Source organism: Oncorhynchus mykiss, chromosome 8 (genome assembly GCF_013265735.2).
Source record: "Oncorhynchus mykiss isolate Arlee chromosome 8, USDA_OmykA_1.1, whole genome shotgun sequence".
In the NCBI taxonomy this organism is placed as follows: domain Eukaryota; kingdom Metazoa; phylum Chordata; class Actinopteri; order Salmoniformes; family Salmonidae; genus Oncorhynchus; species Oncorhynchus mykiss.
In genome coordinates this window covers 90,982,922-91,010,859 of record NC_048572.1, presented here as the reverse complement: position 1 = coordinate 91,010,859, position 27,938 = coordinate 90,982,922, and the positions used below count along the sequence as shown (strand labels likewise).

The 27,938-nt window shown below is 41.1% G+C and overlaps 1 protein-coding gene across 1 annotated transcript; it reads left to right on the top strand.

Annotated features, from left to right (window-relative positions):
- Positions 1-326: 326 nt before the first annotated feature.
- LOC110512221 (charged multivesicular body protein 5) lies at positions 327-26,278 on the top strand. The gene is made up of 8 exons (XM_036986794.1): positions 327-518; positions 1,017-1,121; positions 7,205-7,251; positions 17,888-17,981; positions 19,548-19,619; positions 19,700-19,808; positions 20,755-20,870; positions 23,569-26,278. The coding sequence occupies exons 1-8, from the start codon at positions 450-452 to the stop codon at positions 23,617-23,619; spliced, it is 663 nt and encodes a 220-aa protein (XP_036842689.1). The 5' UTR covers positions 327-449; the 3' UTR covers positions 23,620-26,278.
- Positions 26,279-27,938: the final 1,660 nt, after the last annotated feature.

The following is a 27,938-nucleotide window of genomic DNA, read 5'->3' as shown; positions in this document are numbered from 1 at the left end:
CCAACCAGGCCAGGTCCCCCCGCCCCCTTAGCCTCAACCAGGCCAGGCCCCCCCGCCCCCTTAGCCCCAACCAGGCCAGGCCCCCCTCCCCCTTAGCCCCAACCAGGACAGGCCCCCTTAGCCCCAACCAGGCCAGGCCCCCCCGCCCCCTTAGCCCCAACCAGACCAGACCCCCCCCGCCCTCTTAGCCCCAACCAGGCCAGGCCAGAGTAATAACAGACTGATAGAAATCTGCCCTGGAATTGAAGGTCTTCATGTGCAGCGCCAGTTGTCACCACACGAGGGCGACCTTTGCTCAAACTTCATTGGCCACCGTCATTACCAATAGCATCACTTTGTGTAGGTACCGCAGCTTCCGGGTGTGTTCAGCGTTGGTTTATATATATATATATTGATGCATTGTGTTTTATGACAGGTTAAAAGGCTTCTGGGAGTTATATATTGTCAAAATGAATCGAATATTTGGTCGGGGAAAACCCAAAGCACCTCCTCCTAATCTATCGGACTGCATAGGAAATGTAAGTTTTGTCTGGTGGTTGTTTTTAGCTAGCTATGATGACAACCAGTCAGCTACAATGAGCCAGCTAACGTTACCTAGCGATAGGTTGTTCATCTGTCAAAATCAGAACAACAGAACTCACCAACATCTCATCATATTACTGTTCAACAGTAGAGCCATTTCCCTGGATGTGTTCATTTCACTTCAGCAAGTTACGGTTAGGGTCATTTTCATCTTGGGTCAAACAGCTAATAAACTGTCTTCTTTCCCAACGTGGGAATCCTGTTATTTGGTGTCTTGCTGCTTCAGGCTATTACAGTAATGTCAGTTACTGCTGTTGTCTGTCCAGGTCTCATGTCTCTCCTAGCTGTAGGCCTGTCTGGGAACTGTCCAAGGGGCTGCATTCTCCTTCGGTTTAGCCCAAACATGTCATTTAAAGGAAGGACTGTGGTATCTGTGCCTTTTTAGATCGTATTTATTGATACATCTGTGATTAACTGAGAGCTGTGTGATGTAGGTGGATGCCAGGGCGGAGTCTATGGATCAGAAGATCTCCCGTCTGGACACTGAACTGATTAAGTATAAAGACCAAATGAAGAAGATGAGAGAAGGACCCTCTAAGGTTAGAGGGGAAATAGAGGGAAGGGATGTGTTGGGAGATTTAGTAGATGGCTCAGGTTAGAGGGGAAATAGAGGGAAGGGATGTGTTGGGAGATTTAGTAGATGGCTCAGGTTAGAGGGGAAATAGAGGGAAGGGATGTGTTGGGAGATTTAGTAGATGGCTCAGGTTAGAGGGGAAATAGAGGGAAGGGATGTGTTGGGAGATTTAGTAGATGGCTCAGGTTAGAGGGGAAATAGAGGGAAGGGATGTGTTGGGATATTTAGTAGATGGCTCAGGTTAGAGGGGAAATAGAGGGAAGGGATGTGTTGGGAGATTTAGTAGATGGCTCAGGTTAGAGGGGAAATAGAGGGAAGGGATGTGTTGGGAGATTTAGTAGATGGCTCAGGTTAGAGGGGAAATAGAGGGAAGGGATGTGTTGGGAGATTTAGTAGATGGCTCAGGTTAGAGGGGAAATAGAGGGAAGGGATGTGTTGGGAGATTTAGTAGATGGCTCAGGTTAGAGGGGAAATAGAGGGAAGGGATGTGTTGGGAGATTTAGTAGATGAGGAAATCCATTTGAATTCAATCACTTTTTGACAGCAGCCCTTTTGATTTAAACACAACGTTCCGCCCATGGAAGAAGAGGTCAGGAAGTGACGTTTGGGACCAAAACATTCAGGAGATAAAGGTCCTCAAAGTTGACCCGTTTTGCATACGAGACATCACTGGAAAAAATAAATTGATGATTTGTAATAAATATTATGACATTTAACATAAATGATCTAAAAACGTGTAAGCTCAGATTTTTTTCAGATTCACATTTTGTAGTTTAGGCCCTATTTCACATCATCTGAGGTTGTGTTGTGCCCTCCATCGGTTGAGACACAACATGCTCTTGAATACAGAATGGGTGTCATTTCAATCATAGAAACATAATCATAGAATGGACCTATCCCTTCATACCACTAAATCAAATGTATTTATATTGCCCTTCTTACATAGGAGATTATAACAGAACATGGCCAAGATGTTCATAAATGACCAGCAGGGTCAAATAATAATAATCACAGTAGTTGTCGAGGGTGCAACAAGTCAGCACCTCAGGAGTAAATTTCAGTTGGCTTTTCATAGCCGATCATTAAAAGTATCTCTACCGCTCCTGCTGTCTCTAAAGAGTTGACAACAGCAGGTCTGGGACAGGTGGCACGTCCGGTGAACAGGTCAGGGTTCCATAGCCGCAGGCAGAACAGTTGAAACTGGAGCAGCAGTACGGCCAGGTGGACTGGGGACAGCAAGGAGTCATCACGCCAGTTGGTCCTGAGGCATGGTCCTAGGGCTCAGGTCCTCCGAGAGAGAGAAAGAAAGAAAGAGAATTAGAGAGAGCATACTTAAATTCACACAGGACACCGGATAAGACAGGAGAAATACTCCAGATATAACAGACTGACCCTAGCCCCCTGACACAAACTACTGCAGCATAAATACTTGAGGCTGAGACAGGAGGGGTCAGGAGACACTGTGGCCCCATCCGATGATACCCCGGACAGGGCCAAACAGGAAGGATATAACTCCACCCACTTTGCCACAGCACAGCACTACATTTAGATGCTACACCATTGACTTTTTATTGGCATTTTTACTTCTAATTACGACAAAAAAAATGGCTGCCGTCGCATGTCAACTTAAATGACCATGTCTATTTTATTATCTACACTTACAGTGGGGCAAAAAAGTATTTAGCCAGCCACCAATTGAGCAAGTTCTCCAACTTAAAAAGATGAGAGAGGCCTGTAATTTTCATCATAGGTACACTTCAACTATGACAGACAAAATGAGAAAAAAAATCCAGAAAATCACATTGTAGGATTTTTAATGAATTTATTTGCAAATTATGGTGGAAAATAAGTATTTGGTCAATAACAAAAGTATATCTCAATACTTTGTTATATACCATTTGTTGGCAATGACAGAGGTCAAATGTTTTCTGTAAGTCTTCACAAGGTTTTCACACACTGTTGCTGGTATTTTGGCCCATTCCTCCATGCAGATCTCCTCTAGAGCAGTGATGTTTTGGGGCTGTTGCTGGGCAACACAGACTTTCAAATCCCTCCAAAGATTTTCTATAGAGTTGAGATCTAGAGACTGGCTAGGCCACTCCAGGACCTTGAAATGCTTCTTACGAAGCCACTCCTTCGTTGCCCGGGCGGTGTGTTTGGGATCATTGTCATGCTGAAAGACCCAGCCACGTTTCATCTTCAATGCCCTTGCTGATGGTAGGAGGTTTTCACTCAAAATCTCACGATACATAGCCCCATTCATTCTTTCCTTTACACGGATCAGTCGTCCTGGTCCCTTTGCAGAAAAACAGCCCCAAAGCATGATGTTTCCACTCCCATGCTTCACAGTAGGTATGGTGTTCTTTGGATGCAACTCAGCATTCTTTGTCCTCCAAACACGACGAGTTGAGTTTTTACCAAAAAGTTATATTTTGGTTTCATCTGACCATATGACATTCTCCCAATCTTCTTCTGGATCATCCAAATGCTCTCTAGCAAACTTCAGACGGGCCTGGACATGTACTGGCTTAAGCAGGGGGACACGTCTGGCACTGCAGGATTTGAGTCCCTGGCGGCGTAGTGTGTTACTGATGGTAGGCTTTGTTACTTTGGTCCCAGCTCTCTGCAAGTCATTCACTAGGTCCCCCCGTGCGGTTCTGGGATTTTTGCTCACCGTTCTTGTGGTCATTTTGACCCCACGGGTTGAGATCTTGCGTGGAGCCCCAGATCGAGGGAGATTATCAGTGGTCTTGTATGTCTTCCATTTCCTAATAATTGCTCCCACAGTTGATTTCTTCAAACCAAGCTGCTTACCTATTGCAGATTCAGTCTTCCCAGCCTGGTGCAGGTCTACAATTTTGTTTCTGGTGTCCTTTGACAGCTCTTTGGTCTTGGCCATAGTGGAGTTTGGAGTGTGACTGTTTGAGGTTGTGGACAGGTGTCTTTTATACTGATAACAAGTTCAAACAGGAGACATTAATACAGGTAACGAGTGGAGGACAAAGGAGCCTCTTAATTTAAAGAAGAAGTTACAGGTCTGTGAGTGCCAGAAATCTTTCTTGTTTGTAGGTGACCAAATACTTATTTTCCACCATAATTTGCAAATAAATTCATTAAAAATCCTAAAATGTGATTTTCTGGATTTTTTTCTCTCCATTTTGTCTGTCATAGTTGAAGTGTACCTATGATGAAAATTACATGCCTCTCTCATCTTTTTAAGTGGGAGAACTTGCACAATTGGTGGCTGACTAAATACTTTTTTGCGCCACTGTATCTTAACGCAACATGCAACAATTTCAAACATTTTGCTGAGTTACAGTTCATATAATGAAATCAGTCAAGTTAAATAAATTAACTAGGCCCTAGTCTGTTAATTTCACGACTAGGAATACAGAAATGCATCTGTTCGTCACAGATAGGGGTGACCTCATTTAGTTGACTCTTTGATTGTTTGGTCAATAGGATGTTGGTCGACCCAATACTTTTTTTTAGTCAAGCAAATATATATAAAAAAAATAATAATTAAAAAGTTGTTTGCCTAACTTGTGAGAATTTTAGGGGGGTTTATTTCATTTCATTTACGAGTTGTCAATTTATTAATTGTCTTTTGTTTGGAGCGCTCCGGTCAATCTTAAGGACCTGAATACGCTTAGAATAGGCCTTTAGGCTACCTGGCTGTTCACAAATGTAGGGCATATAAATGTGCCTATTTGAAGATCCGATAGTATTTCTGATTGGCTTAACACACAACCACTAATGAGCTGTGGAACTTCTCAAAATAAAGTCTTCTTCACCTTTGAATAACAGACTGGAAGCTTCAAAAGGAGGATGGTGCTTGGAATCATTGTTCTTCCTCTGTCAATCATGCTTACCTGCAAGGAAACACGTGCCGTCATCATTGCTTTGCACAAAAAGGGCTTCACAGGCAAGGATATTGCTGCCAGTAAGATTGCACCTAAATCAACCATTTATCGGATCATCAAGAACTTCAAGGAGAGCAGTTCAATTGTTGTGAAGAAGGCTTCAGGGCGCCCAAGAGTCCTGTGTCATGCCAACAGTAAAGCATCCCGAGACCATTCATGTGTGGGGTTGCTTCTCAGCCAAGGGAGTGGGCTCACTCACAATTTTGCCTAAGAACACAGCCATGAATAAAGAATGGTACCAACCATCCAGGAACAGTTTGGTGACGAACAATGCATTTTCCAGCATGATGGATTACCTTGCCATAGGGCAAAAGTGATAACTAAGTGGCTCGGAGAACAAAACATCGATATTTTGGGTCCATGGCCAGGAAACTCCCCAGACCATAACCCCATTGAGAACTTGTGGTCAATCCTCAAGAGGCGGGTGGACAAACAAAAACCCACAAATTCTGACAAACTCCAAGCATTGATTATGCAAGAATGGGCTGCCATCAGTCAGGATGAGGCCCAGAAGTTAATTGACAGCATGCCAGGGCGAATTGCAGAGGTCTTGAAAAAGAGGGGTCAACACTGCAAATAATGACTCTTTGCATCAACTTCATGTAATTCATGTAAAAGCCTTTGACACTTATGAAATGCTTGTAATTATACTTCAGTATTCCATAGTAACATCGGACACAAATATCTAAAGACACTGAATCAGCAAACTTTGTGGAAGTTAATATTTGTGTCATTCTCAACTTTTGGCCACGACTGTAGGCTATTTTTTTACATATTGCCAACAGTAGTTACTTTTAGATTTGTATTATTTTCATTTAGATATGATTTTGATTAACCACATGACATTGACTTTTGAGCTATGAAGACTTTATAATGAATTAAATAAAACTATTCCACGAAAATGTGCACATGAAAATCATAACTGGCATGCAGATCAGTAGAAATGGTAGGATAACTTGGCACTTCAAATGGAGAAGGTTGTAGACCGCTGGTGTAGTCGGTTACTGGTAACGTCAGGAACATCATGGCAGAATCTGCCAAGGCCAGCAACAGCAGCTATATTGATCTCTGCCTCCCTCTTGAGTCATTTGTGTGTCTTCATTTTTAATTGCTTAAAGCATCAGACAAGCTCAGTAACCTACATATAGTTGATGTCATGTGTCTATATATGGAATAATACACGTTTTAAAATGTAGACTAATAGATTGGTCGAAACAACAAAACTCTCAGTCGACCAAAAAAAAAGGGAGGGACGTGGATCGGAAAACCAGTCAGTATCTGGTGTGACCACCATTTGCCTCATGCAGCGTGGCACATCTCCTTTGTTGTCAAAACGTTTTTTAATTCAAACGGTTTCACCCTAGAGCAGCGTTTCCCAAACTCGGTCCCCGGGACCCCAAGGGGTGCACGTTTTTATTTTTTCCCCAACACTACACAGCTGATTCAGATGATCAACTAATCATCATCATTAAAACCTAAACGTGCACCCCTTGGGGTCCTGAAGACCGAGTTTGGGAAACGCTGCCTTTGACTGACCGCTTATACTAACCTCTGATGCCTGCAAGTCTATGTGTCAGTATGTCTGCCTGTCCGTCTGTCTAGCCTGCCTGTCAGTCTGTCTTGCCTGCCTGTCAGTCTGTCTTGCCTGCCTGTCAGTCTGTCTGTCTTGCCTGCCTGTCAGTCTGTCTGTCTTGCCTGCCTGTCAGTCTGTCTGTCTGTCTTGCCTGCCTGTCAGTCTGTCTGTCTTGCCTGCCTGCCTGTCAGTCTGTCTGTCTTGCCTGCCTGTCAGTCTGTCTGTCTGTCTTGCCTGCCTGTCAGTCTGTCTGTCTGTCTTGCCTGCCTGTCAGTCTGTCTGTCTTGCCTGCCTGTCAGTCTGTCTGTCTTGCCTGCCTGTCAGTCTGTCTGTCTTGCCTGCCTGCCTGTCAGTCTGTCTTTTCTGCCTGTCTATCTGTCTGTCTGTCTCTGGCTGTCAGTCTGTCTTGCCGGTCTGTCTTGCCTGTTTGTCTTGCCTGTCTGTCTGCCTTTCTGTCTGTCAGTCTGCCTGTCTGTTTGTCGGTGTTCTTGGGAGGAGAAAGTTGATGGACTAATAAAGTCTTCTTGTCTTCTATCTCCTCTTCCTCTCCAGAACATGGTGAAGCAGAAAGCTATGAGGGTTCTGAAGCAGAAGAGACAGTAAGATGTTGTTCATTTCAGTACTACTGTATAAACAAGATACCACTGTTGTTTAGAAACTAACACTCAGAAAATGAGTCATTGTCGATTCAGCTTGGAATAAATGACCATTTTGTATTCCAGGTATGAATAATTATATTTTATATTGAAGATATGTGATATATTGTATTCTACACTGAGTGGACAAAACATTAGACACAGACTGACCAGGTGAATCCAGGTGAAAGATATGATCCCTTATTGATTGATGTCACTTGTTAAATCCACTTCAGTCAGTGTAGATCAGGGGTCCCCAACTGGTGCCCTGTGGGACAAATCTGACCCATCAACAATATTATTTGCCATCCCAAATTTAAAAAATAATATTATTTAAAACAAATCTCAGACCCGAGATGCAAAAAGTCCCAAATGCAATGTTTTTATTGTATTTTATTTAACCTTTATTTAACCAGGAAGGGCTCATCGAGATTTAAAATCTATTTTTAAGAGCGTCCTGGCCAAGATAGGCAGCACCAAGTCATTCCAAAAATTACAGACAGACAACATGAAAAACTACAACTAATCTAGTAAAAACCATTGAATTCACAAGAGTATAAAACAGCAAATTAAAAACATTGTCAGGTCAGGGAATCAGCCTCAAGATCCTTCATCAGTGATTTAAAAACACCAATCGGGACAAGTTCTTCCAGTTTAAAAGTATTTTGTAAGGCGTTCCAAGACGATGGCGCAGAGGACATAAAAGCCCTTTGACCAAATTCAGTTCGGACGTTTGGAACAGTTAGCAGGATAAAGTCCAGCGAACGAAGAGAGTACCCACCACATTTCTGAACAATAAAAATGCCCAAATAAAAAGGTAGTAAACCCAAAATGGCTTTGTAAATACAAGTATACCAGTGACTGAGCCTACGAGTGACTAGAGAAGGCCAGCCAACCCTGGTATACAAAGTGCAGGGGTGCGTAAGGGTTTTGCAGTTTAAAATAAATCTCAACGTGCCATGGTAAAGGGTGTCAATTGATCTCAAACACTGAGTGGAAGCATTCATATATAAAATATCCCCATAGTCTAGTAAAGGCATAAATGTAGCTGATACTAGCCTCCTTCTGGCTTCAAAAGAAAAACAGGCCTTATTCCTAAAATAAAATCCCAATTTCAACTTTAATTTTTTTGTAAGTTGTTGAATATGCAATTTAAAAGAGAAGCCGTCATCAATTAAAATTCCAAGATATTTATATGAGGTTACAACTTCAATCTCCTTGCCCTGACAGGTAGTAATAGATGAAAGGTTCAGAGGTCTATTTCTTGCATTAGAAAACACCATTTGTTTAGTTTGGTCAGTATTGAGGATAAGCTTCAATTGACACAGGGTATGTTGAACAGTATAAAAAGCAGTTTGCAAGTTCTGGAAAGCGACGAGGCACAACAGTAAATAACAGTATCATCAGCATAAAAATGAAGTTGCGCATTTTGGACATTTTATAGTGAATAAGAAGGAAGTTAGAAGGAAGAGAAGGAAGTTAAGCTACCTAAATAATGCAAAACGTACATTTTAATTTCATTCGTGAGGAGAGAGAATGCAGGAGACAGTCAACTAATAAAGCAGAGGACCATTCTGTGGTGCTGAGACGTAAAGCTGCAACAGCAGCCAATAGGTGAACAGCGCCTGGTGCTGAAAATATAGCTCACTTGTTATGCAAGTGTTGCCCAGCAACAGATGGAGAAAAACTACACCAGTTGAGTATTTCATTTCAACACTAATATTCATCTTAATTTGACTTTACAAACAACAAGAGGGCTTAATTGGAGTCTAATTCTACCCAGCCGAGGCCTTTATAAAATAATTGAACTGCCAGAGGTAGGCTATAAAGCGTATCTTTCACTAGCCCAGCCGAGGCCTTTATAAAATAACTGAACTGCCAGGCGTAACAGTATCTTTCACTAGCCCAGCCAGAGGTAGGCTATAAGGCGTAACAGTATCTTTCACTAGCCCAGCCAGAGGTAGGCTATAAGGCGTAACAGTATCTTTCACTAGCCCAGCCAGAGGTAGGCTATAAGGCGTATCTTTCACTAGCCCAGCCAGAGGTAGGCTATAAGGCATATATTTCATTAGCCCAGCCAGAGGTAGGTTATAAGGCATATCTTTCACTAGCCCAGCAGAGGCTTTTATAAAATAACTGAACTGCCAGAGGTAGGTTATAAGGCGTATCTTTCACTAGCCCAGCCAGAGGTTGGCTATAAGGCGTATCTTTCACTAGCCCAGCCAGAGGTAGGCTATAAGGCGTAACAGTATCTTTCACTAGCCCAGCCAGAGGTAGGCTATAAGGCATATCTTTCACTAGCCCAGCCGAGGCCTTTATAAAATAACTGAACTGCCAAAGGTAGGCTATAAAACAATCAGTTAAATGTAGCGTCCTACATAAAACAATCAGTTAAATGTAGCGTCCTACATAAATAAAATCAATCTTTATTTGTCACGTGCCGAATACAATGAGTGTAAACTTTACCGTGAAATGCCTACTTACAAGCCCTTAACCAACTGTGCAGTTCAAGAAGAGTTAAGAAAATATTTACCAAATAAATTAAATTTAAAAATTATAAAAAGTAACACAATAACATAACAATAACGAGGATATATACAGGTACCGAGTCAGTGTGCGGGGGTACAGGTTAAAGATAAATTGTACATGCAGGTAGGGGTGAATTGACTATGCATAGATAATTAACAGTGAGTAGCAGCAGTTTACAAAATAAATGTTGGGGGGGGGGGGGGGTCAATATAATAGTCTAGTGGTCATTTTATTAATTGTTCAACAGTGGCTTATGGCTTGGGGATAGAAGCTTTTAAGGAGCCTTTTGGTCCTAGACTTGGCGCTCCGGTACCACTTGCCGTGCAGTAGCAGAGAAACCAGTCTATATCTTGGGTGACTGGAGTCTCTGACAATTTTATGGGCTTTCCTCTGATACCGCCTGGTATAGAGGTCCTGGATGGCAGAAAGCCTGGCCCCAGTGATGTATTGGGCCGTACGCACTGTAGTGCCTTACGGTCAGATGCCGAGCAGTTGTCATACCAAGCGTTGATGCAACCGGTCAGGATGCTCTCGATGGTGCAGCTGTAGAACTTGTTGAGGATAAACAATAATTTAAAGAATATAAATGAGTCTCGGGTTAGCCTGCTCCTGAAACGACAAAACAAACAGAAAATACTGTCAGCTTGAGACCTAAATATCCCTGGATAAGCACTCATGATAATGTGAGTATTTACTAAATACAGTCATATAGGCCACTAATTTACTTAGTCAATGGGACAAGTTCCATTTCTCCTCTGACACGATTTTGTGGATGTCGGGTGAGATGGATGTGATTTTAATACACAGGCAGTACTTGATTGACTTATGTGAAAGTTCCTGTCGTGGGTCTATATTGTGTTCATAGAGTATAAACAGGACTCGGAGGTGTTAGTCGATCCAAACATTGTTAGCACATAAAATGCTATTTTGTTTATAGTGCTGTATTCCTCTGAGCATGCCACCCACACAGGGACTCGGCACTCCTGAGCACATCCCTGATTTGGTTCAATGTCTGGAGTTCAATCAGCTCAGTTTGAATTGCGGCCTCATCCAGCGAGGGTATCGTTTTCTTATCAAGGGATGAGACTTCTCCACCTGGGCGGACTGTGAAAGGATCACGTACAAACACAATGATATCCTTGGTCATGCTGTAATGATATCCTTGGTCATGCTGTAATGATATCCTTGGTCATGCTGTAGTGATATCCTTGGTCATGCTGTAATGATATCCTTGGTCATGCTGTAATGATATCCTTGGTCATGCTGTAGTGATATCCTTGGTCATGCTGTAGTGATATCCTTGGTCATGCTGTAATGATATCCTTGGTCATGCTGTAATGATATCCTTGGTCATGCTGTAATGATATCCTTGGTCATGCTGTAGTGATATCCTTGGTCATGCTGTAGTGATATCCTTGGTCATGCTGTAATGATATCCTTGGTCATGCTGTAATGATATCCTTGGTCATGCTGTAATGATATCCTTGGTCATGCTGTAGTGATATCCTTGGTCATGCTGTAGTGATATCCTTGGTCATGCTGTAATTATATCCTTGGTCATGCTGTAGTGATATCCTTGGTCATGCTGTAGTGATATCTTTGGTCATGCTGTAGTGATATCCTTGGTCATGCTGTAGTGATATCCTTGGTCATGCTGTAATGATGTCCTTGGTCATGCTGTAGTGATATCCTTGGTCATGCTGTAGTGATATCCTTGGTCATGCTGTAGTGATATCCTTGGTCATGCTGTAATGATATCCTTGGTCATGCTGTAGTCTTCAGATCTGGTGGAGAAGTGGTCCCTCGGCTGCTTGATGAAATCTTCCATCTTCTGTGGTTTATGAACTGATATGCAAAACGACGGCAGATTCAAAACTTAGAATTGTTCAATTTAAATTATTATACAGAATTCTTGCAACCAACATAATGTTATTTATATGGGGGATGCAAACCTTCCCTGCTCTGCAGATTTTGCTATGAAGAGACAGATTCATTAGGTAATTTGTATTGGTACTGTCCATATGTAGCTTGTTTTTGGTCGCAGGTCCAGGAATGGCTGAAGAATTGCAACATTTACCTGGAGCTAACCCTGTAGATAGCAATACTGGGCGATCTGAAAAGTCATAGTCAATCGATCAATAATATAATTATACTTTTAGCAAAAATATTTATCTTTAATTTACAATCTGTAGAAACTATGATAATAGAAAGGTTTAGAGCGTTTGTGAAACATCCCAGCACAGTGGGAACATATATGGCAAATAGAAATCCAATATGGATTTAACAGATAGATGGGAGTGGCTGAAGGATGGGACTAATAACAAGATAACCAATGTAAAACATACTGTGTCTGTAAAATGTATATACAGTGCCTTGCGAAAGTTTTCGGCCCCCTTGAACTTTGCGACCTTTTGCCACATTTCAGGCTTCAAACATAAAGATATAAAACTGTATTTTTTTGTGAAGAATCAACAACAAGTGGGACACAATCATGAAGTGGAACGACATTTATTGGATATTTCAAACTTTTTTAACAAATCAAAAACTGAAAAAATTGGGCGTGCAAAATTATTCAGCCCCTTTACTTTCAGTGCAGCAAACTCTCTCCAGAAGTTCAGTGAGGATCTCTGAATGATCCAATGTTGACCTAAATGACTAATGATGATAAATACAATCCACCTGTGTGTAATGAAGTCTCCGTATAAATGCACCTGCACTGTGATAGTCTCAGAGGTCCGTTAAAAGCGCAGAGAGCATCATGAAGAACAAGGAACACACCAGGCAGGTCCGAGATACTGTTGTGAAGAAGTTTAAAGCCGGATTTGGATACAAAAAGATTTCCCAAGCTTTAAACATCACAAGGAGCACTGTGCAAGCGATAATATTGAAATGGAAGCAGTATCAGACCACTGCAAATCTACCAAGACCTGGCCGTCCCTCTAAACTTTCAGCTCATACAAGGAGAAGACTGATCAGAGATGCAGCCAAGAGGCCCATGATCACTCTGGATGAACTGCAGAGATCTACAGCTGAGGTGGGCGACTCTGTCCATAGGACAACAATCAGTCGTATATTGCACAAATTTGGCCTTTATGGAAGAGTGGCAAGAAGAAAGCCATTTCTTAAAGATATCCATAAAAAGTGTCGTTTAAAGTTTGCCACAATCCACCTGGGTGACACACCAAACATGTGGAAGAAGGTGCTCTGGTCAGATGAAACCAAAATTAAACTTTTTTGGCAACAATGCAAAACGTTATGTTCGGCGTAAAAGCAACACAGCTGAACACACCATCCCCACTGTCAAACATGGTGGTGGCAGCATCATGGTTTGGGCCTGCTTTTCTTCAGCAGGGACAGGGAAGATGGTTAAAATTGATGGGAAGATGGATGGAGCCAAATACAGGACCATTCTGGAAGAAAACCTGATGGAGTCTGCAAAAGACCTGAGACTGGGACGGAGATTTGTCTTCCAACAAGACAATGATCCAAAACATAAAGCAAAATCTACAATGGAATGGTTCAAAAATAAACATATCCAGGTGTTAGAATGGCCAAGTCCAGACCTGAATCCAATCGAGAATCTGTGGAAAGAACTGAAAACTGCTGTTCACAAATGCTCTCCATCCAACCTCACTGAGCTCGAGCTGTTTTGCAAGGAGGAATGGGGAAAAAATGTAAGTCTCTCGATGTGCAAAACTGATAGAGACATACCCCAAGAGACTTACAGCTGTAATCGCAGCAAAAGGTGGCGCTACAAAGTATTAACTTAAGGGGGCTGAATAATTTTGCACGCCCAATTTTTCAGTTTTTGATTTGTTAAAAAAGTTTGAAATATCCAATAAATGTCGTTCCACTTCATGATTGTGTCCCACTTGTTGTTGATTCTTCACAAAAAAATACAGTTTTATATCTTTATGTTTGAAGCCTGAAATGTGGCAAAAGGAAGGATTGTTGAGGAAGGACATCAGTAATAGGACATCAGTAATAGATGGTTGAGGGTTGAGGAAGGACATCAGTAATAGATGGTTGAGGAAGGACATCAGTAATAGATGGTTGAGGGTAGAGGAAGGACATCAGTAATAGATGGTTGAGGGTAGAGGAAGGACATCAGTAATAGATGGTTGAGGGTAGAGGAAGGGCATCAGTAATAGATGGTTGAGGGTAGAGGAAGGACATCAGTAATAGATGGTTGAGGTTAGAGGAAGGACATCAGTAATAGATGGTTGAGGTTAGAGGAAGGACATCAGTAATAGATGGTTGAGGGTAGAGGAAGGACATCAGTAATAGATGGTTGAGGGTAGAGGAAGGACATCAGTAATAGATGGTTGAGGGTAGAGGAAGGGCATCAGTAATAGATGGTTGAGGGTAGAGGAAGGACATCAGTTATAGATGGTTGAGGAAGGACATCAGTAATAGATGGTTGAGGAAGGGCATCAGTAATAGATGGTTGAGGGTAGAGGAAGGACATCAGTAATAGATGGTTGAGGGTAGAGGAAGGACATCAGTAATAGATGGTTGTGGGTAGAGGAAGGACATCAGTAATAGATGGTTGAGGGTAGAGGAAGGACATCAGTAATAGATGGTTGAGGGTAGAGGAAGGACATCAGTAATAGATGGTTGAGGGTAGAGGAAGGACATCAGTAATAGATGGTTGAGGGTAGAGGAAGGACATCAGTAATAGATGGTTGAGGGTAGAGGAAGGACATCAGTAACAGATGGTAGAGGAAGGACATCAGTAATAGATGGTTGAGGGTAGAGGAAGGACATCAGTAATAGATGGTTGAGGGTAGAGGAAGGGCATCAGTAATAGATGGTTGAGGGTAGAGGAAGGACATCAGTAATAGATGGTTGAGGGTAGAGGAAGGACATCAGTAATAGATGGTTGAGGGTAGAGGAAGGACATCAGTAATAGATGGTTGAGGGTAGAGGAAGGACATCAGTAATAGATGGTTGAGGGTAGAGGAAGGACATCAGTAATAGATGGTTGAGTGTAGAGGAAGGACATCAGTAATAGATGGTTGAGGGTAGAGGAAGGACATCAGTAATAGATGGTTGAGGGTAGAGGAAGGACATCAGTAATAGATGGTTGAGGGTAGAGGAAGGACATCAGTAATAGATGGTTGAGGGTAGAGGAAGGACATCAGTAATAGATGGTTGAGGGTAGAGGAAGGACATCAGTAATAGATGGTTGAGGGTAGAGGAAGGACATCAGTAATAGATGGTTGAGGGTAGAGGAAGGACATCAGTAATAGATGGTTGAGGGTAGAGGAAGGACATCAGTAATAGATGGTTGAGGGTAGAGGAAGGACATCAGTAATATATGGTTGAGGGCAGAGGAAGGACATCAGTAATAGATGGTAGAGGAAGGACAGGAGTTAATAACAAACAAAATAAATGTATTGTAAAATAGACTGTGTCCATGAAATGCATCAAGTATGTATCAGTGTAAAATACAGACCTGAGCGTTGTTGTCCACTAGTTTACCCCAGTTGGGGGAGGGGTGGGTGGAGGGTAATAAATGAAATGTATAAAAAATATATATGGTATGAATAATGATGTATTGTATTCCAGGTATGAATAATGATGTATTGTATTCCAGGTATGAATAATGATGTATGGTATTCCAGGTATGAATAATGATGTATGGTATTCCAGGTATGAATAATGACCATGTTATAATGATGTATTATATTCCAGGTATGAATAATGATGTATTGTATTCCAGGTATGAATAATGATGTATTGTATTCCAGGTATGAATAATGATGTATTGTATTCCAGGTTTGAATAATGATGTATGGTATTCCAGGTGTTAATAATGATGTATGATATTCCAGGTATGAATAATGACCATGTTATAGTCCAGGTATGAATAATGATGTATTGTATTCCATGTATGAATAATGATGTATTGTATTCCAGGTATGAATAATGACCATGTTATAATGATGTATTATATTCCAGGTATGAATAATGATGTATGATATTCCAGGTATGAATAATGATGTATGGTATTCCAGGTATGAATAATGATGTATTGTATTCCAGGTATGAATAATGATGTATGGTATTCCAAGTATGAATAATTATGTATTGTATTCCAGGTATAAATAATGATGTATTGTATTCCAGGTATGAATTATGATGTATGGTATTCCAGGTATGAATAATGATGTATGGTATTCCAGGTATGAATAATGATGTATGATATTCCAGGTATGAATAATGATGTATGGTATTCCAGGTATGAATAATGATGTATTGTATTCCAGGTATGAATAATGATGTATTGTATTCCAGGTATGAATAACGACCATGTTATATTCCAGGTATGAATAACGACCATGTTATATTCCAGGTATGAATAACGACCATGTTATATTCCAGGTATGAATAATGATGTATTGTATTCCAGGTATGAATAATGATGTATTGTATTCCAGGTATGAATAATGATGTATTGTATTCCAGGTATGAATAATGATGTATTGTATTCCAGGTATGAATAATGATGTATGGTATTCCAGGTATGAATAATGATGTATTGTATTCCAGGTATGAATAATGATGTATTGTATTCCAGGTATGAATAATGATGTATTGTATTCCAGGTATGAATAATGATGTATTGTATTCCAGGTATGAATAATGATGTTTGGTATTCCAGGTATGAATAATGATGTATGGTATTCCAGGTATGAATAATGATGTTTGGTATTCCAGGTATGAATAATGATGTATGGTATTCCAGGTATGAATAATGATGTATTGTATTCCAGGTATGAATAATGATGTATTGTATTCCAGGTATGAATAATGACCATGTTATATTCCAGGTATGAATAATGATGTATTGTATTCCAGGTATGAATAACGACCATGTTATATTCCAGGTATGAATAATGATGTATTGTATTCCAGGTATGAATAATGATGTATTGTATTCCAGGTATGAATAATGATGTATTGTATTCCAGGTATGAATAATGATGTATGGTATTCCAGGTATGAATAATGACCATGTTATAGTCCAGGTATGAATAATGATGTATTGTATTCCATGTATGAATAATGATGTATTGTATTCCAGGTATGAATAATGATGTTTTCTATTCCAGGTATGAATAATGATGTATGGTATTCCAGGTATGAATAATGATGTATGGTATTCCAGGTATGAATAATGATGTATGGTATTCCAGGGATGAATAATGATATATTGTATTCCAGGGATGAATAATGATATATTGTATTCCAGGTATGAATAATGACCATGTTATATTCCAGGTATGAATAACGACCATGTTATATTCCAGGTATGAATAAGGACCATGTTATATTCCAGGTATGAATAATGATGTATTGTATTCCAGGTATGAATAACTACCATGTTATATTCCAGGTATGAATAATGATGTATGGTATTCCAGGTATGAATAACGACCGTGTTATATTCCAGGTATGAATAATGATGTATTGTATTCCAGGTATGAATAATGATGTATTGTATTCCAGGTATGAATAACGACCATGTTATATTCCAGTTATGAATAATGATGTATGGTATTCCAGGTATGAATAACGACCGTGTTATATTCCAGGTATGAATAATGATGTATTGTATTCCAGGTATGAATAATGATGTATGATATTCCAGGTATGAATAATGACCATGTTATAATGATGTATTATATTCCAGGTATGAATAATGATGTATGGTATTCCAGGTATGAATAACGACCATGTTATATTCCAGGTATGAATAATGATGTATGGTATTCCAGGTATGAATAACGACCATGTTATATTCCAGGTATGAATAATGATGTATGTTATTTCAGGTATGAATAACAGCCCTGTTCTATTCCAGGTATGAATAATGATGTATGGTATTCCAGGTATGAATAACGACCATGTTATATTCCAGGTATGAATAATGATGTATGTTATTTCAGGTATGAATAACAGCCCTGTTCTATTCCAGGTATGAATAACGACCATGTTCTATTCCAGGTATGAATAATGGGCATGTTATATTCCAGGTATGAATAATGGGCATGTTATATTCCAGGTATGAGGGCCAGAGAGACCAGCTGGCTCAGCAGTCCTTCAACATGGAACAGGCCAACTACACTATACAGTCCCTCAAGGATACCAAAACTACAGTAAGAACTGTCATTAACTACACTGTATCTGCAGTATAGCCCAACTACACCATCCATTCACTAAAGGACACCAAATGACACTAAAACTACAGTAAGAACTGTCACAAACTACACTGATAACTATGATGTAACTACACTATAACTACATTATAACCAAACTACACTGTAACTACACCACACTATAACTACACTATAACAACACCATAACTACACTACACTGTAACTACGCTACACTATAACCACACCATAACTACACTATGCTGTAACTACACTACACTATAACCACACCATAACTACACTGTAACTACACTACACTATAACCACACCATAACTACATGACCCTGTAACTACACTGTTACTACACTGTTACTACCCTGTAACTACACTACACAACACTGCATTGTAACTACACTACACTGTAACTACACCAAAACTATACTACACTGTAACTACACTACACTATATCTACACCAGCACTACACTACCCTGTTACTACCCTGTAACTACACTGTAACAACACCATGCAAAGTGCATACAGTGGTTGATGTCATCAGCACTCTGCCTTCAAGTCTCCGGAAAGCGTGTGTTTTTTTATTTATTTTTTTATTTTACCTTTATTTTACTAGGCTACTAAGTAGGCTAGGCTTACTAAGTCAGTTAAGAACAAATTCTTATTTTCAATGACGGCCTAGGAACAGTGGGTTAACTGCCTGTTCAGGGGCAGAACGACAGATTTGTACCTTGTCAGCTCGGGGGTTTGAACTTGCAACCTTCCGGTTACTAGACCAACACTCTAACCACTAGGCTACCCTGCCGCCCCAGGCAGTGAGGGGCCCCTTTCATTATAACGTTGAAGGAAATACTTTCCTAGCATGTGAGGAACGTGCTTGCTGGCCTCGTAAATGTTAACCAGCTAACTAAGAAAATATTTTTTGGCTACAGTTACGCTAACCCATTTGCAATCCTTTTAGCTGTGCTTGCTAGCTTGCCGGCTAGCTACAGAGGTTAGCTGGCTAGTTATCTACAGTAGTTGGCTACTGCCATGAAGTTGTTGTTGTGTTATCATATTTAGCCTGTTCCATCGTTTGCAGAATGCATACATTAGAATATAGAGCGGGAGAAGGGAATATAACTGCACTGTAACTACACTACACTAGAACCACACCATAACTCCACTATAACTACCTGCTGTTAGACAGTGGACACACCGTGGACACGGTGGACACATTTAAATGTAGATGCATGACACGTTTGGAATCCCATGATCAGAACTCTATAATCAGAATACAACAACTGCTTTAACTGTCATGTCTAGACACCTAGACATGACAGTGGCCTCAGACTACAATAAGGATTACACAATCTGTCTCTGTTCAGTTCTCTTCTGTCCCACGGAAGAGAACTGAAACATGCATCCAAAGCAGAGGGAATGGGTTTGATTAGACATAAAGGATAAGTCCTTGACGACTTGTCCTTTAGATATAAAGGATCAGTCCTTGACTACTTGTCCTTTAGATATAAAGGATCAGTCCTTGACTACTTGTCCTTTGTATTGTTGGTTCCCAGGTGGAGGCTATGAAGATTGGAGCTAAAGAGATGAAGAGAGCTTACAAGGACGTGAAAACCGATCAGATAGAAGTAACTAATTTAATGTGTTTATATCAGTTCTCTCACATTATACGCTGTGGAGCTTCTTCATTTTGTCTGATGTGGTGTAGGACCTACAGGATCAGCTGGAGGATATGATGGAGGATGCCAACGAGGTTCAGGAGTCTCTGAGTCGCAGCTACGGAACTCCTGACATAGACGAGGATGACCTGGAAGCAGGTAGGGGTGTGGATATAACAGCAGGTAGGGTAGGGGTGTGGATCTAACAGCAGGTAGGGGTGTGGATATAACAGCAGGTAGGGTAGGGGTGTGGATCTAACAGCAGGTAGGGGTGTGGATCTAACAGCAGGTAGGGATGTGGGTCTAACAGCAGGTAGGGGTGTGGATCTCACAGCAGGTAGGGATGTGGATCTAACAGCAGGTAGGGATGTGGATCTAACAGCAGGTAGGGGTGTGGATCTAACAGCAGGTAGGGTAGGGGTGTGGATCTAACAGCAGGTAGGGTAGGGATGTGGATCTAACAGCAGGTAGGGTAGGGATGTGGATCTAACAGCAGGTAGGGGTGTGGATCTAACAGCAGGTAGGGGTGTGGATCTAACAGCAGGTATGGTAGGGGTGTGGATCTAACAGCAGGTAGGGTAGGGATGTGGATCTAACAGCAGGTAGGGATGTGGATCTAACAGCAGGTAGAGGTGTGGATCTAACAGCAGGTAGCAGTGTGGATCTAACAGCAGGTAGCAGTGTGGATCTAACAGCAGGTAGGGGTGTGGATCTAACAGCAGGTCGGGATGTGGATCTAACAGCAGGTCGGGATGTGGATCTAACAGCAGGTAGGGGTGTGGGTCTAACAGCAGGTAGGGGTGTGGGTCTAACAGCAGGTAGGGATGTGGCTCTAACAGTAGGTAGGGATGTGGATCTAACAGCAGGTAGGGTAGGGATGTGGATCTAACAGCAGGTAGGGATGTGGATCTAACAGTAGGTAGGGTAGGGATGTGGATCTAACAGCAGGTAGGGATGTGGATCTAACAGTAGGTAGGGATGTGGATCTAACAGCAGGTAGGGGTGTGGATCTAACAGCAGGTAGGGATGTGGGTCTACAGCTGGTTGATGTTGTATGTTGTCAGAGCTGGATGCCCTAGAGGATGATGTTGTTTTGTGTTGTCAGAGCTGGATGCCCTAGGGGATGAGTTGTTGCTGGATGATGACAGTTCCTACCTGGATGAGGCTTCCTCTGCCCCCTCCATCCCAGAGGGCATACCCAATGACAGTAAAACCAACAAGGTAAGACACAGCCCTTGCCTGCACAGAGCCCTGACCTCAACCCATTGAACACCTTTGGAATGAAATGGAACACCAACTGCAAGCCAGGCCTAATCGCCCAACATCCGTGTCCGACCTCACTAATGCTCTTGTGGCTGAATAGAAGCAAGTCCCCGCAGCAATGTTCCAACATCTAGTGGAAAGCCTTCCCAGAAGAGTGGAGGCTGTTATAGCAGCAATGTTCCAACATCTAGTGGAAAGCCTTCCCAGAAGAGATGTTATAGCAGCAATGTTCCAACATCTAGTGGAAAGCTTTCCCAGAAGAGTGGAAGCTGTTATAGCAGCAAACTGGGACCAACTCCATATTAATGACCATGATTTTGGAATGAGATGTTCAATCAGCAGGTGTCCACATACTTTTGGTAATGTAGTGAACTTATTCAGTGCATTTCGAAAGTATTCAGACCCCTTGACTTTTTCCACATTTTGTTACGTTACAGCCTTGTTCTAAAATGGAATCAATAAAAAAAAAATCTAATCAATCTACACACATTATCCCGTAATGACAAAGCAAAAATAGGTTTTTAGACATTTTAGCAAATGTATTAAAAATAACACCCTTTACTCAGTACTTTTTTGAAGCACCTTTGGCAGTGATTACAGCCACAAGTAGTCTTAGGTATGACGCTACAAGCTTGGCACACCTGTATTTGGGGAGTTTCTCCCATTCTTCTCTGCAGATCCTTTCAAGCTCTGTCAGGTTTGATGGGGAGCGTCGCTGCACAGATATTCTCAGGTCTCTCCAGAGATGTTTGATCTGGTTACCCATTGCCCCAGTCTGAGGTCCTGGGCGCTTTGGAGCAGGTTTTCATCAACGATCTCTCTGTACTTTGCTCCGTTCACCTATCCCTCGTTCCTGACTAGTCTCCCAGTCCCTGCCGCTGAAAAACATCCCCACAGTATGATGCTGCCACCACCATGCTTCACTGTAGGGATGGTGGCAAGTTTCCTCCAGACGTGACACTTGGCATTCAGGCCAAATAGTTCAATCTTGGTTTCATCAGACCAGAGAATCTTGTTTCTCATGGTCTGAGAGTCCTTTAGGTGCCTTTTGGCAAACTTTTTACTGAGGAGTGGCTTCCGTCTGGCCACTCTACCATAAAGGCCTGATTGAGAGGAACTCTGGAGCTCTGTCAGAGTGACCATCGGGTTCTTGGTCACCTCCCTGTCCAAGGCCCTTCTCCCCACGATTGCTTAGTTTGGCCGGGCGACCAGCTCTAGGAAGAGTCTTGGTGGTTCTACACTTTTTCCATTTAAGAATGATGGGAGGCCACTGTGTTCTTGGGGACCTTCAATGCTGCAGAAATGTGTTGGTTCCCTTCCCCAGATCTGTGCCTCGACACAATCATGTCTCGGAGCTCTACGGACAATTCCTTCGACCGCATGGCTTGGTTTTTGCTCTGATATGTACTGTCAACTGTGGGACCTTATATAGACAGGTGTGTGCCTTTCCAAATCATGTCCAATCAATTGAATTTTCCACAGGTGGACTCCAATCAAGTTGTAGAAACATCTCAAGGATCATCAATGGAAACAGGATGCACCTGAGCTCAATTTCAAGTCTCATAGCAAAGGGTCTGAATACTTATGTAAATAAGTCATTTCTGTTTTTAAAAACCTGCGTTCGCTTTGTCATTATGAGTTATTGTGTGTAGATTGAGGAACATTTTTTATTTAATCAATTTTAGAATACGGCTGTAACAACAAAATGTGGAAAAAGTGAAGGGGTCTGAATAGTTTTTGAATGCGCTGTACTTCAATTCATTTTTTAAACTGGTAACCCCAGCTACCTTCATACTAGTCAGCTACCTTCATACTAGTCAGCTACCTTCATACTAGTCAGCTACCTTCATACTAGTCAGCTACCTTCATACTAGTCAGCTACCTTCATACTAGTCAGCTACCTTCATACTAGTCAGCTACCTTCATACTAGTCAGCTACCTTCATACTAGTCAGCTACCTTCATACTAGTCAGCTACCTTCATACTAGTCAGCTACCTTCATACTAGTCAGCTACCTTCATACTAGTCAGCTACCTTCATACTAGTCAGCTACCTTCATATTAGTCAGCTACCTTCATACTAGTCAGCTACCTTCATACTAGTCAGCTACCTTCATACTAGTCAGCTACCTTCATACTAGTCAGCTACCTTCATACTAGTCAGCTACCTTCATACTAGTCAGCTACCTTCATACTAGTCAGCTACCTTCATACTAGTCAGCTACCTTCATACTAGTCAGCTACCTTCATACTAGTCAGCTACCTTCATACTAGTCAGCTACCTTCATACTAGTCTTGTGGGTGTCCTAGAGAAAAACAGCCAATATGTTCGGGCGAGCCCCACCTTTCCACAGAGGGGCTACTAGTATGTAGCCCAAATCGTTCGTACGCTACAGACGAATTTGTGATAAGAGCGGTTTTCGGAACGTCTCATGGTCTGACAAACACCTCTCTAGCTCTGTCTCCTTTCACCACAGATGCAGAATGCCGACATCGGTTGATGCGGTGGGTTGAGACGGAGCCCAGGCAAAAAAAACATATCTCTAGCTTGAACTGACTGATATGTCATTGTTATTTTGTATTATGCTAATTATTTCAGCAGGGGTGCGGACATTGACTCTAGGGTTTTTTTTACACGTATTTTCTTGTTTTTTCAGGATGGTGTTCTGGTGGATGAGTTTGGTCTGCCACAGATCCCTGCTACATAAAACTACAGATCCCTGCTACATAAAACTACAGATCCCTGCTACATAAAACTACAGATCCCTGCTACATAAAACTACAGATCCCTGCTACATAAAACTACAGATCCCTGCTACATAAAACTACAGATCCCTGCTACATAAAACTACAGATCCCTGTTACATAAAACTACAGATCCCTGCTACATAAAACTACAGATCCCTGCTACATAAAACTACAGATCCCTGTTACATAAAACTACAGATCCCTGCTACATAAAACTACAGATCCCTGCTACATAAAACTACAGATCCCTGCTACATAAAACTACAGATCCCTGCTACATAAAACTGCAGATCCCTGCTACATAAAACTACAGATCCCTGCTACATAAAACTACAGATCCCTGCTACATAAAACTACAGATCCCTGCTACATAAAACTACAGATCCCTGCTACATAAAACTACAGATCCCTGCTACATAAAACTACAGATTCCTGCTACATAAAACTACAGATCCCTGCTACATAAAACTACAGATCCCTGCTACATAAAACTACAGATCCCTGCTACATAAAACTACAGATTCCTGCTACATAAAACTACAGATCCCTGCTACATAAAACTACAGATCCCTGCTACATAAAACTACAGATCCCTGCTACATAAAACTACAGATTCCTGCTACATAAAACTACAGATCCCTGCTACATAAAACTACAGATCCCTGCTACATAAAACTACGGATCCCTGCTACATAAAACTGCAGATACCTGCTACATAAAACTACAGATCCCTGCTACATAAAACTACAGATCCCTGCTACACTTTTATACGTAGAGTAACATTTCTACATTACAATGATCTGACCTGAGAACAGGCTACATAACTTACTACCACTGTATTACTAAGGTATTGATGCTGTTTTGGAGATGAGTTTATATTGTTACCAATAGGGTTTACATTTATCTAAAGCCATCCCTTTAAACTTGGTGTACCTTTAATGTTCTCAACAGACTCAGTGGAATATATGGAGAGAAGGTTCAGAGTATTAGGGATCAATGACAGGAAGCCATGGAAATACATACATTTCTTTCCTTTTCCAATTGGTAGATTTTAAAATGCTCTGATCTTGTATATTATTTAGGGTTAGGAAAGTAAAATCAGGTTTGGAGTGCCTTTACGCACTAAATATATTGGTTAATCAAAACTACAGTGGTTTGATTCATCCTAAAAGTTGTCATATTCAGTTGTTCAATCCATGAAGTATTGGAAGGGGAGAAAAGTGTACAGTAGGGGTTGGCCAGTAGTCCTTTAAAACTATCCTAATAATCATCACTAATCGTGGAACTGTGATGACAACTGACTGTCCAGTCGTCTTGAACCGTGCACCAGGCTCCAGGTATCAACTGCTATGTGTGGTCTGCGTTCCATAATGATTCACATCATAGGCAAAATGACCACGGGGGGTAGGGGACATGTCCCCCCCAACATTCAGAACAGGTCAATTCGTGTCACCCCCCCAACCCCCAATCATTTCTTTAAATAAAAAAAAATGATTCCAGGCAATGTTTTTTTTAATGTTTTTAAAAAATCGCCCTTGATTCAAATAGGCTACATGTCCCAAATTATTGCACAACTTGTGCAATTAGCACACATTAGCTTCATATGGTCCACTATTGCTAGCGTCCCTCAGGAACAACCACACCAACATGACAGAGGGGAGAAAGGTCCACTAACAATGGAATGGAATGATGCAACCTGTCAGGAAACTAACACTAAAGAGACCGTTATACATGTACACTACCGTTCAAAAGTTTGGGGTCACTTAGAAATGTCCTTGTTTTTTAAAGAAAAGCACAATTTTGGTCCATTAAAATAACATAAAATTGATCAGAAATACAGTGTAGACATTGTTAATGTTGTAAATAACAATTGTAGCTGGAAACGGCAGATTTTTTAATGGAATATCTACAGTGTATATAGTCTAGACCAGGGCTATTCAACTATACTGAACAAAAATGCATATTTCAGTTGACTAGTTTTTGTGGAGAAGTCTCTCCTTCCTATCAGTAGAGAATGGGCCCCTATAGTAAACTGCACCACCTCTGTGGGGACTTAAACTCATCAAATCTCGTTGCAAAGTTAGCTTTCAGTTTATCTAAAACTCTGATATCAAGGGATCTGTACTGATGACTGAATGTGGACTGAATGTGGTGCAGTGTAGGGAAATGGAGTGTTGAATAGCCCTGGCCTACACTTCCTTCTGAACGTCTAACATAAGTGAGGTGGGTGTGGCTTCGTGACTGATCTCAGCAGCAGCTGCTCACCAACACGGTTGCTACGCCACCAAAACATGTGGGTGTCTGCTATCGTCGTTAACGCTTGATTTGATTGAATCTAGGCCTGTGTTTTTGACAACTCTTTGACAACTCATTGTCAAGCCAACCATTTGGCATGCCAGGGAGATAGCACGATAGCACAAACAGACTGGCACTCAGGCTACCCACCCCCTCCTCAGTAAGTATTGTCCTGTTCAGTATTAATTAGCCTGTACTAATATAACAGTGATGACTGAAACCATTGGTCCAGATATTAGGAACATTCCTTCCTGTCTGTAAGATGTGTGTTGGTTTTTGGAAACCAATTTAATAAAGGAACGGAGTTCCGGTTTTCTAAATGTTGATCAACATGATATTGTGCTGCTTTATCTTCTCCTTTTAAATAGGTTGATATCTTCTTCTTCTTGGTGGATGGTTTAGCTGTGCGGCTGGCTGGTGTGTTTAGGGTTATCTGTTGTTTACTGGAGTCTGAGCTCTAGCTGAAGTTCAATCTGTTGAAGTTCAGCTTTACAGTGTGAATGAAATGTTTCAGAGGAAGACTGCATTCACGGTAAACGCTGCACGTGTCCGGGCAATAGGAAATGACCTTTAATCTGACCCCAACAACTGTTCTGTAAGAAACAACAAACTCACTCAAAAAATATTCTCCAAAAATGGTGTATTGGTGTGGATCCTCGTCCTCCTCTTGTTCTGGTAAACTTACAGTAGGTTATCTATAGTATATGGACTGGACTCTGTGGGTTAACTAACCAGTTCTAAATGATGGACTGGACTCTGTGGGTTAACTAACCAGTTATATATGATGGACTGGACTCTGTGGGTTAACTAACCAGTTCTATATGATGGACTGGACTCTGTGGGTTAACTAACCAGTTCTACATGATGGACTGGACTCTGTGGGTTAACTAACCAGTTCTACATGATGGACTGGACTCTGTGGGTTAACTAACCAGTTCGACATGATGGACTGGACTCTGTGGGTTAACTAACCAGTTCTACATGATGGACTGGATAGCTCAATAAAGTATCCTCAGATAGTCAACACAGTACCGTGTCCCAAACCACGAACACATGATTGTCTATAATATAATTATATAATAATCATATTATAATAATCAACACAGTACCGTGTCCCAAACCACGAACACATGATTGTCTATAATATAATTATATAATAATCATATAATAATAATCAACACAGTACCGTGTCCCACACCACCAACACATGATTGTCTATAATATAATGATATAATAATAATCAACACAGTACCGTGTCCCACACCACCAACACATGATTGTCTATAATATAATGATATAATAATAATCAACACAGTACCGTGTCCCACACCACCAACACATGATTGTCTATAATATAATGATATAATAATAATCAACACAGTACCGTGTCCCACACCACCAACACATGATTGTCTATAATATAATTATATAATAATCATATTATAATAATCAACACAGTACCGTGTCCCACACCACCAACACATGATTGTCTATAATATAATTATATAATAATAATCAACACAGTACCGTGTCCCACACCACCAACACATGAATGTCTATAATATAATGATATAATAATCATACTCTATAAACAGTTGAAGTCGGAAGTTTACATACACTTTAGCCAAATACATTTCAACTCCATTTCACAATTCCTAACATTTAATCCTAGTACAAATTCCCTGTCTTAGGTCAGTTAGGATCATCACTTTATTTTAAGAATGTGAAATGTCAGAATAATAGTAGAGAGAATGATTACCTTGACTTTGTTGTCCTTAAGCCATTTTGCCACACCTTTGGAAGTATGCTTGGGATCATTGTCCATTTGGAAGACCCATTTGCGACCAAGCTTTAACTTCCTGACTGATGTCTTGAGATGTTGCTTCAATATATCCACATCATTTCCCTCCCTCATGATGCCATCTATTTTATGAAGTGCACCAGTCCCTCCTGCAGCAAAGCACCCCCATAACATGATGCTGCC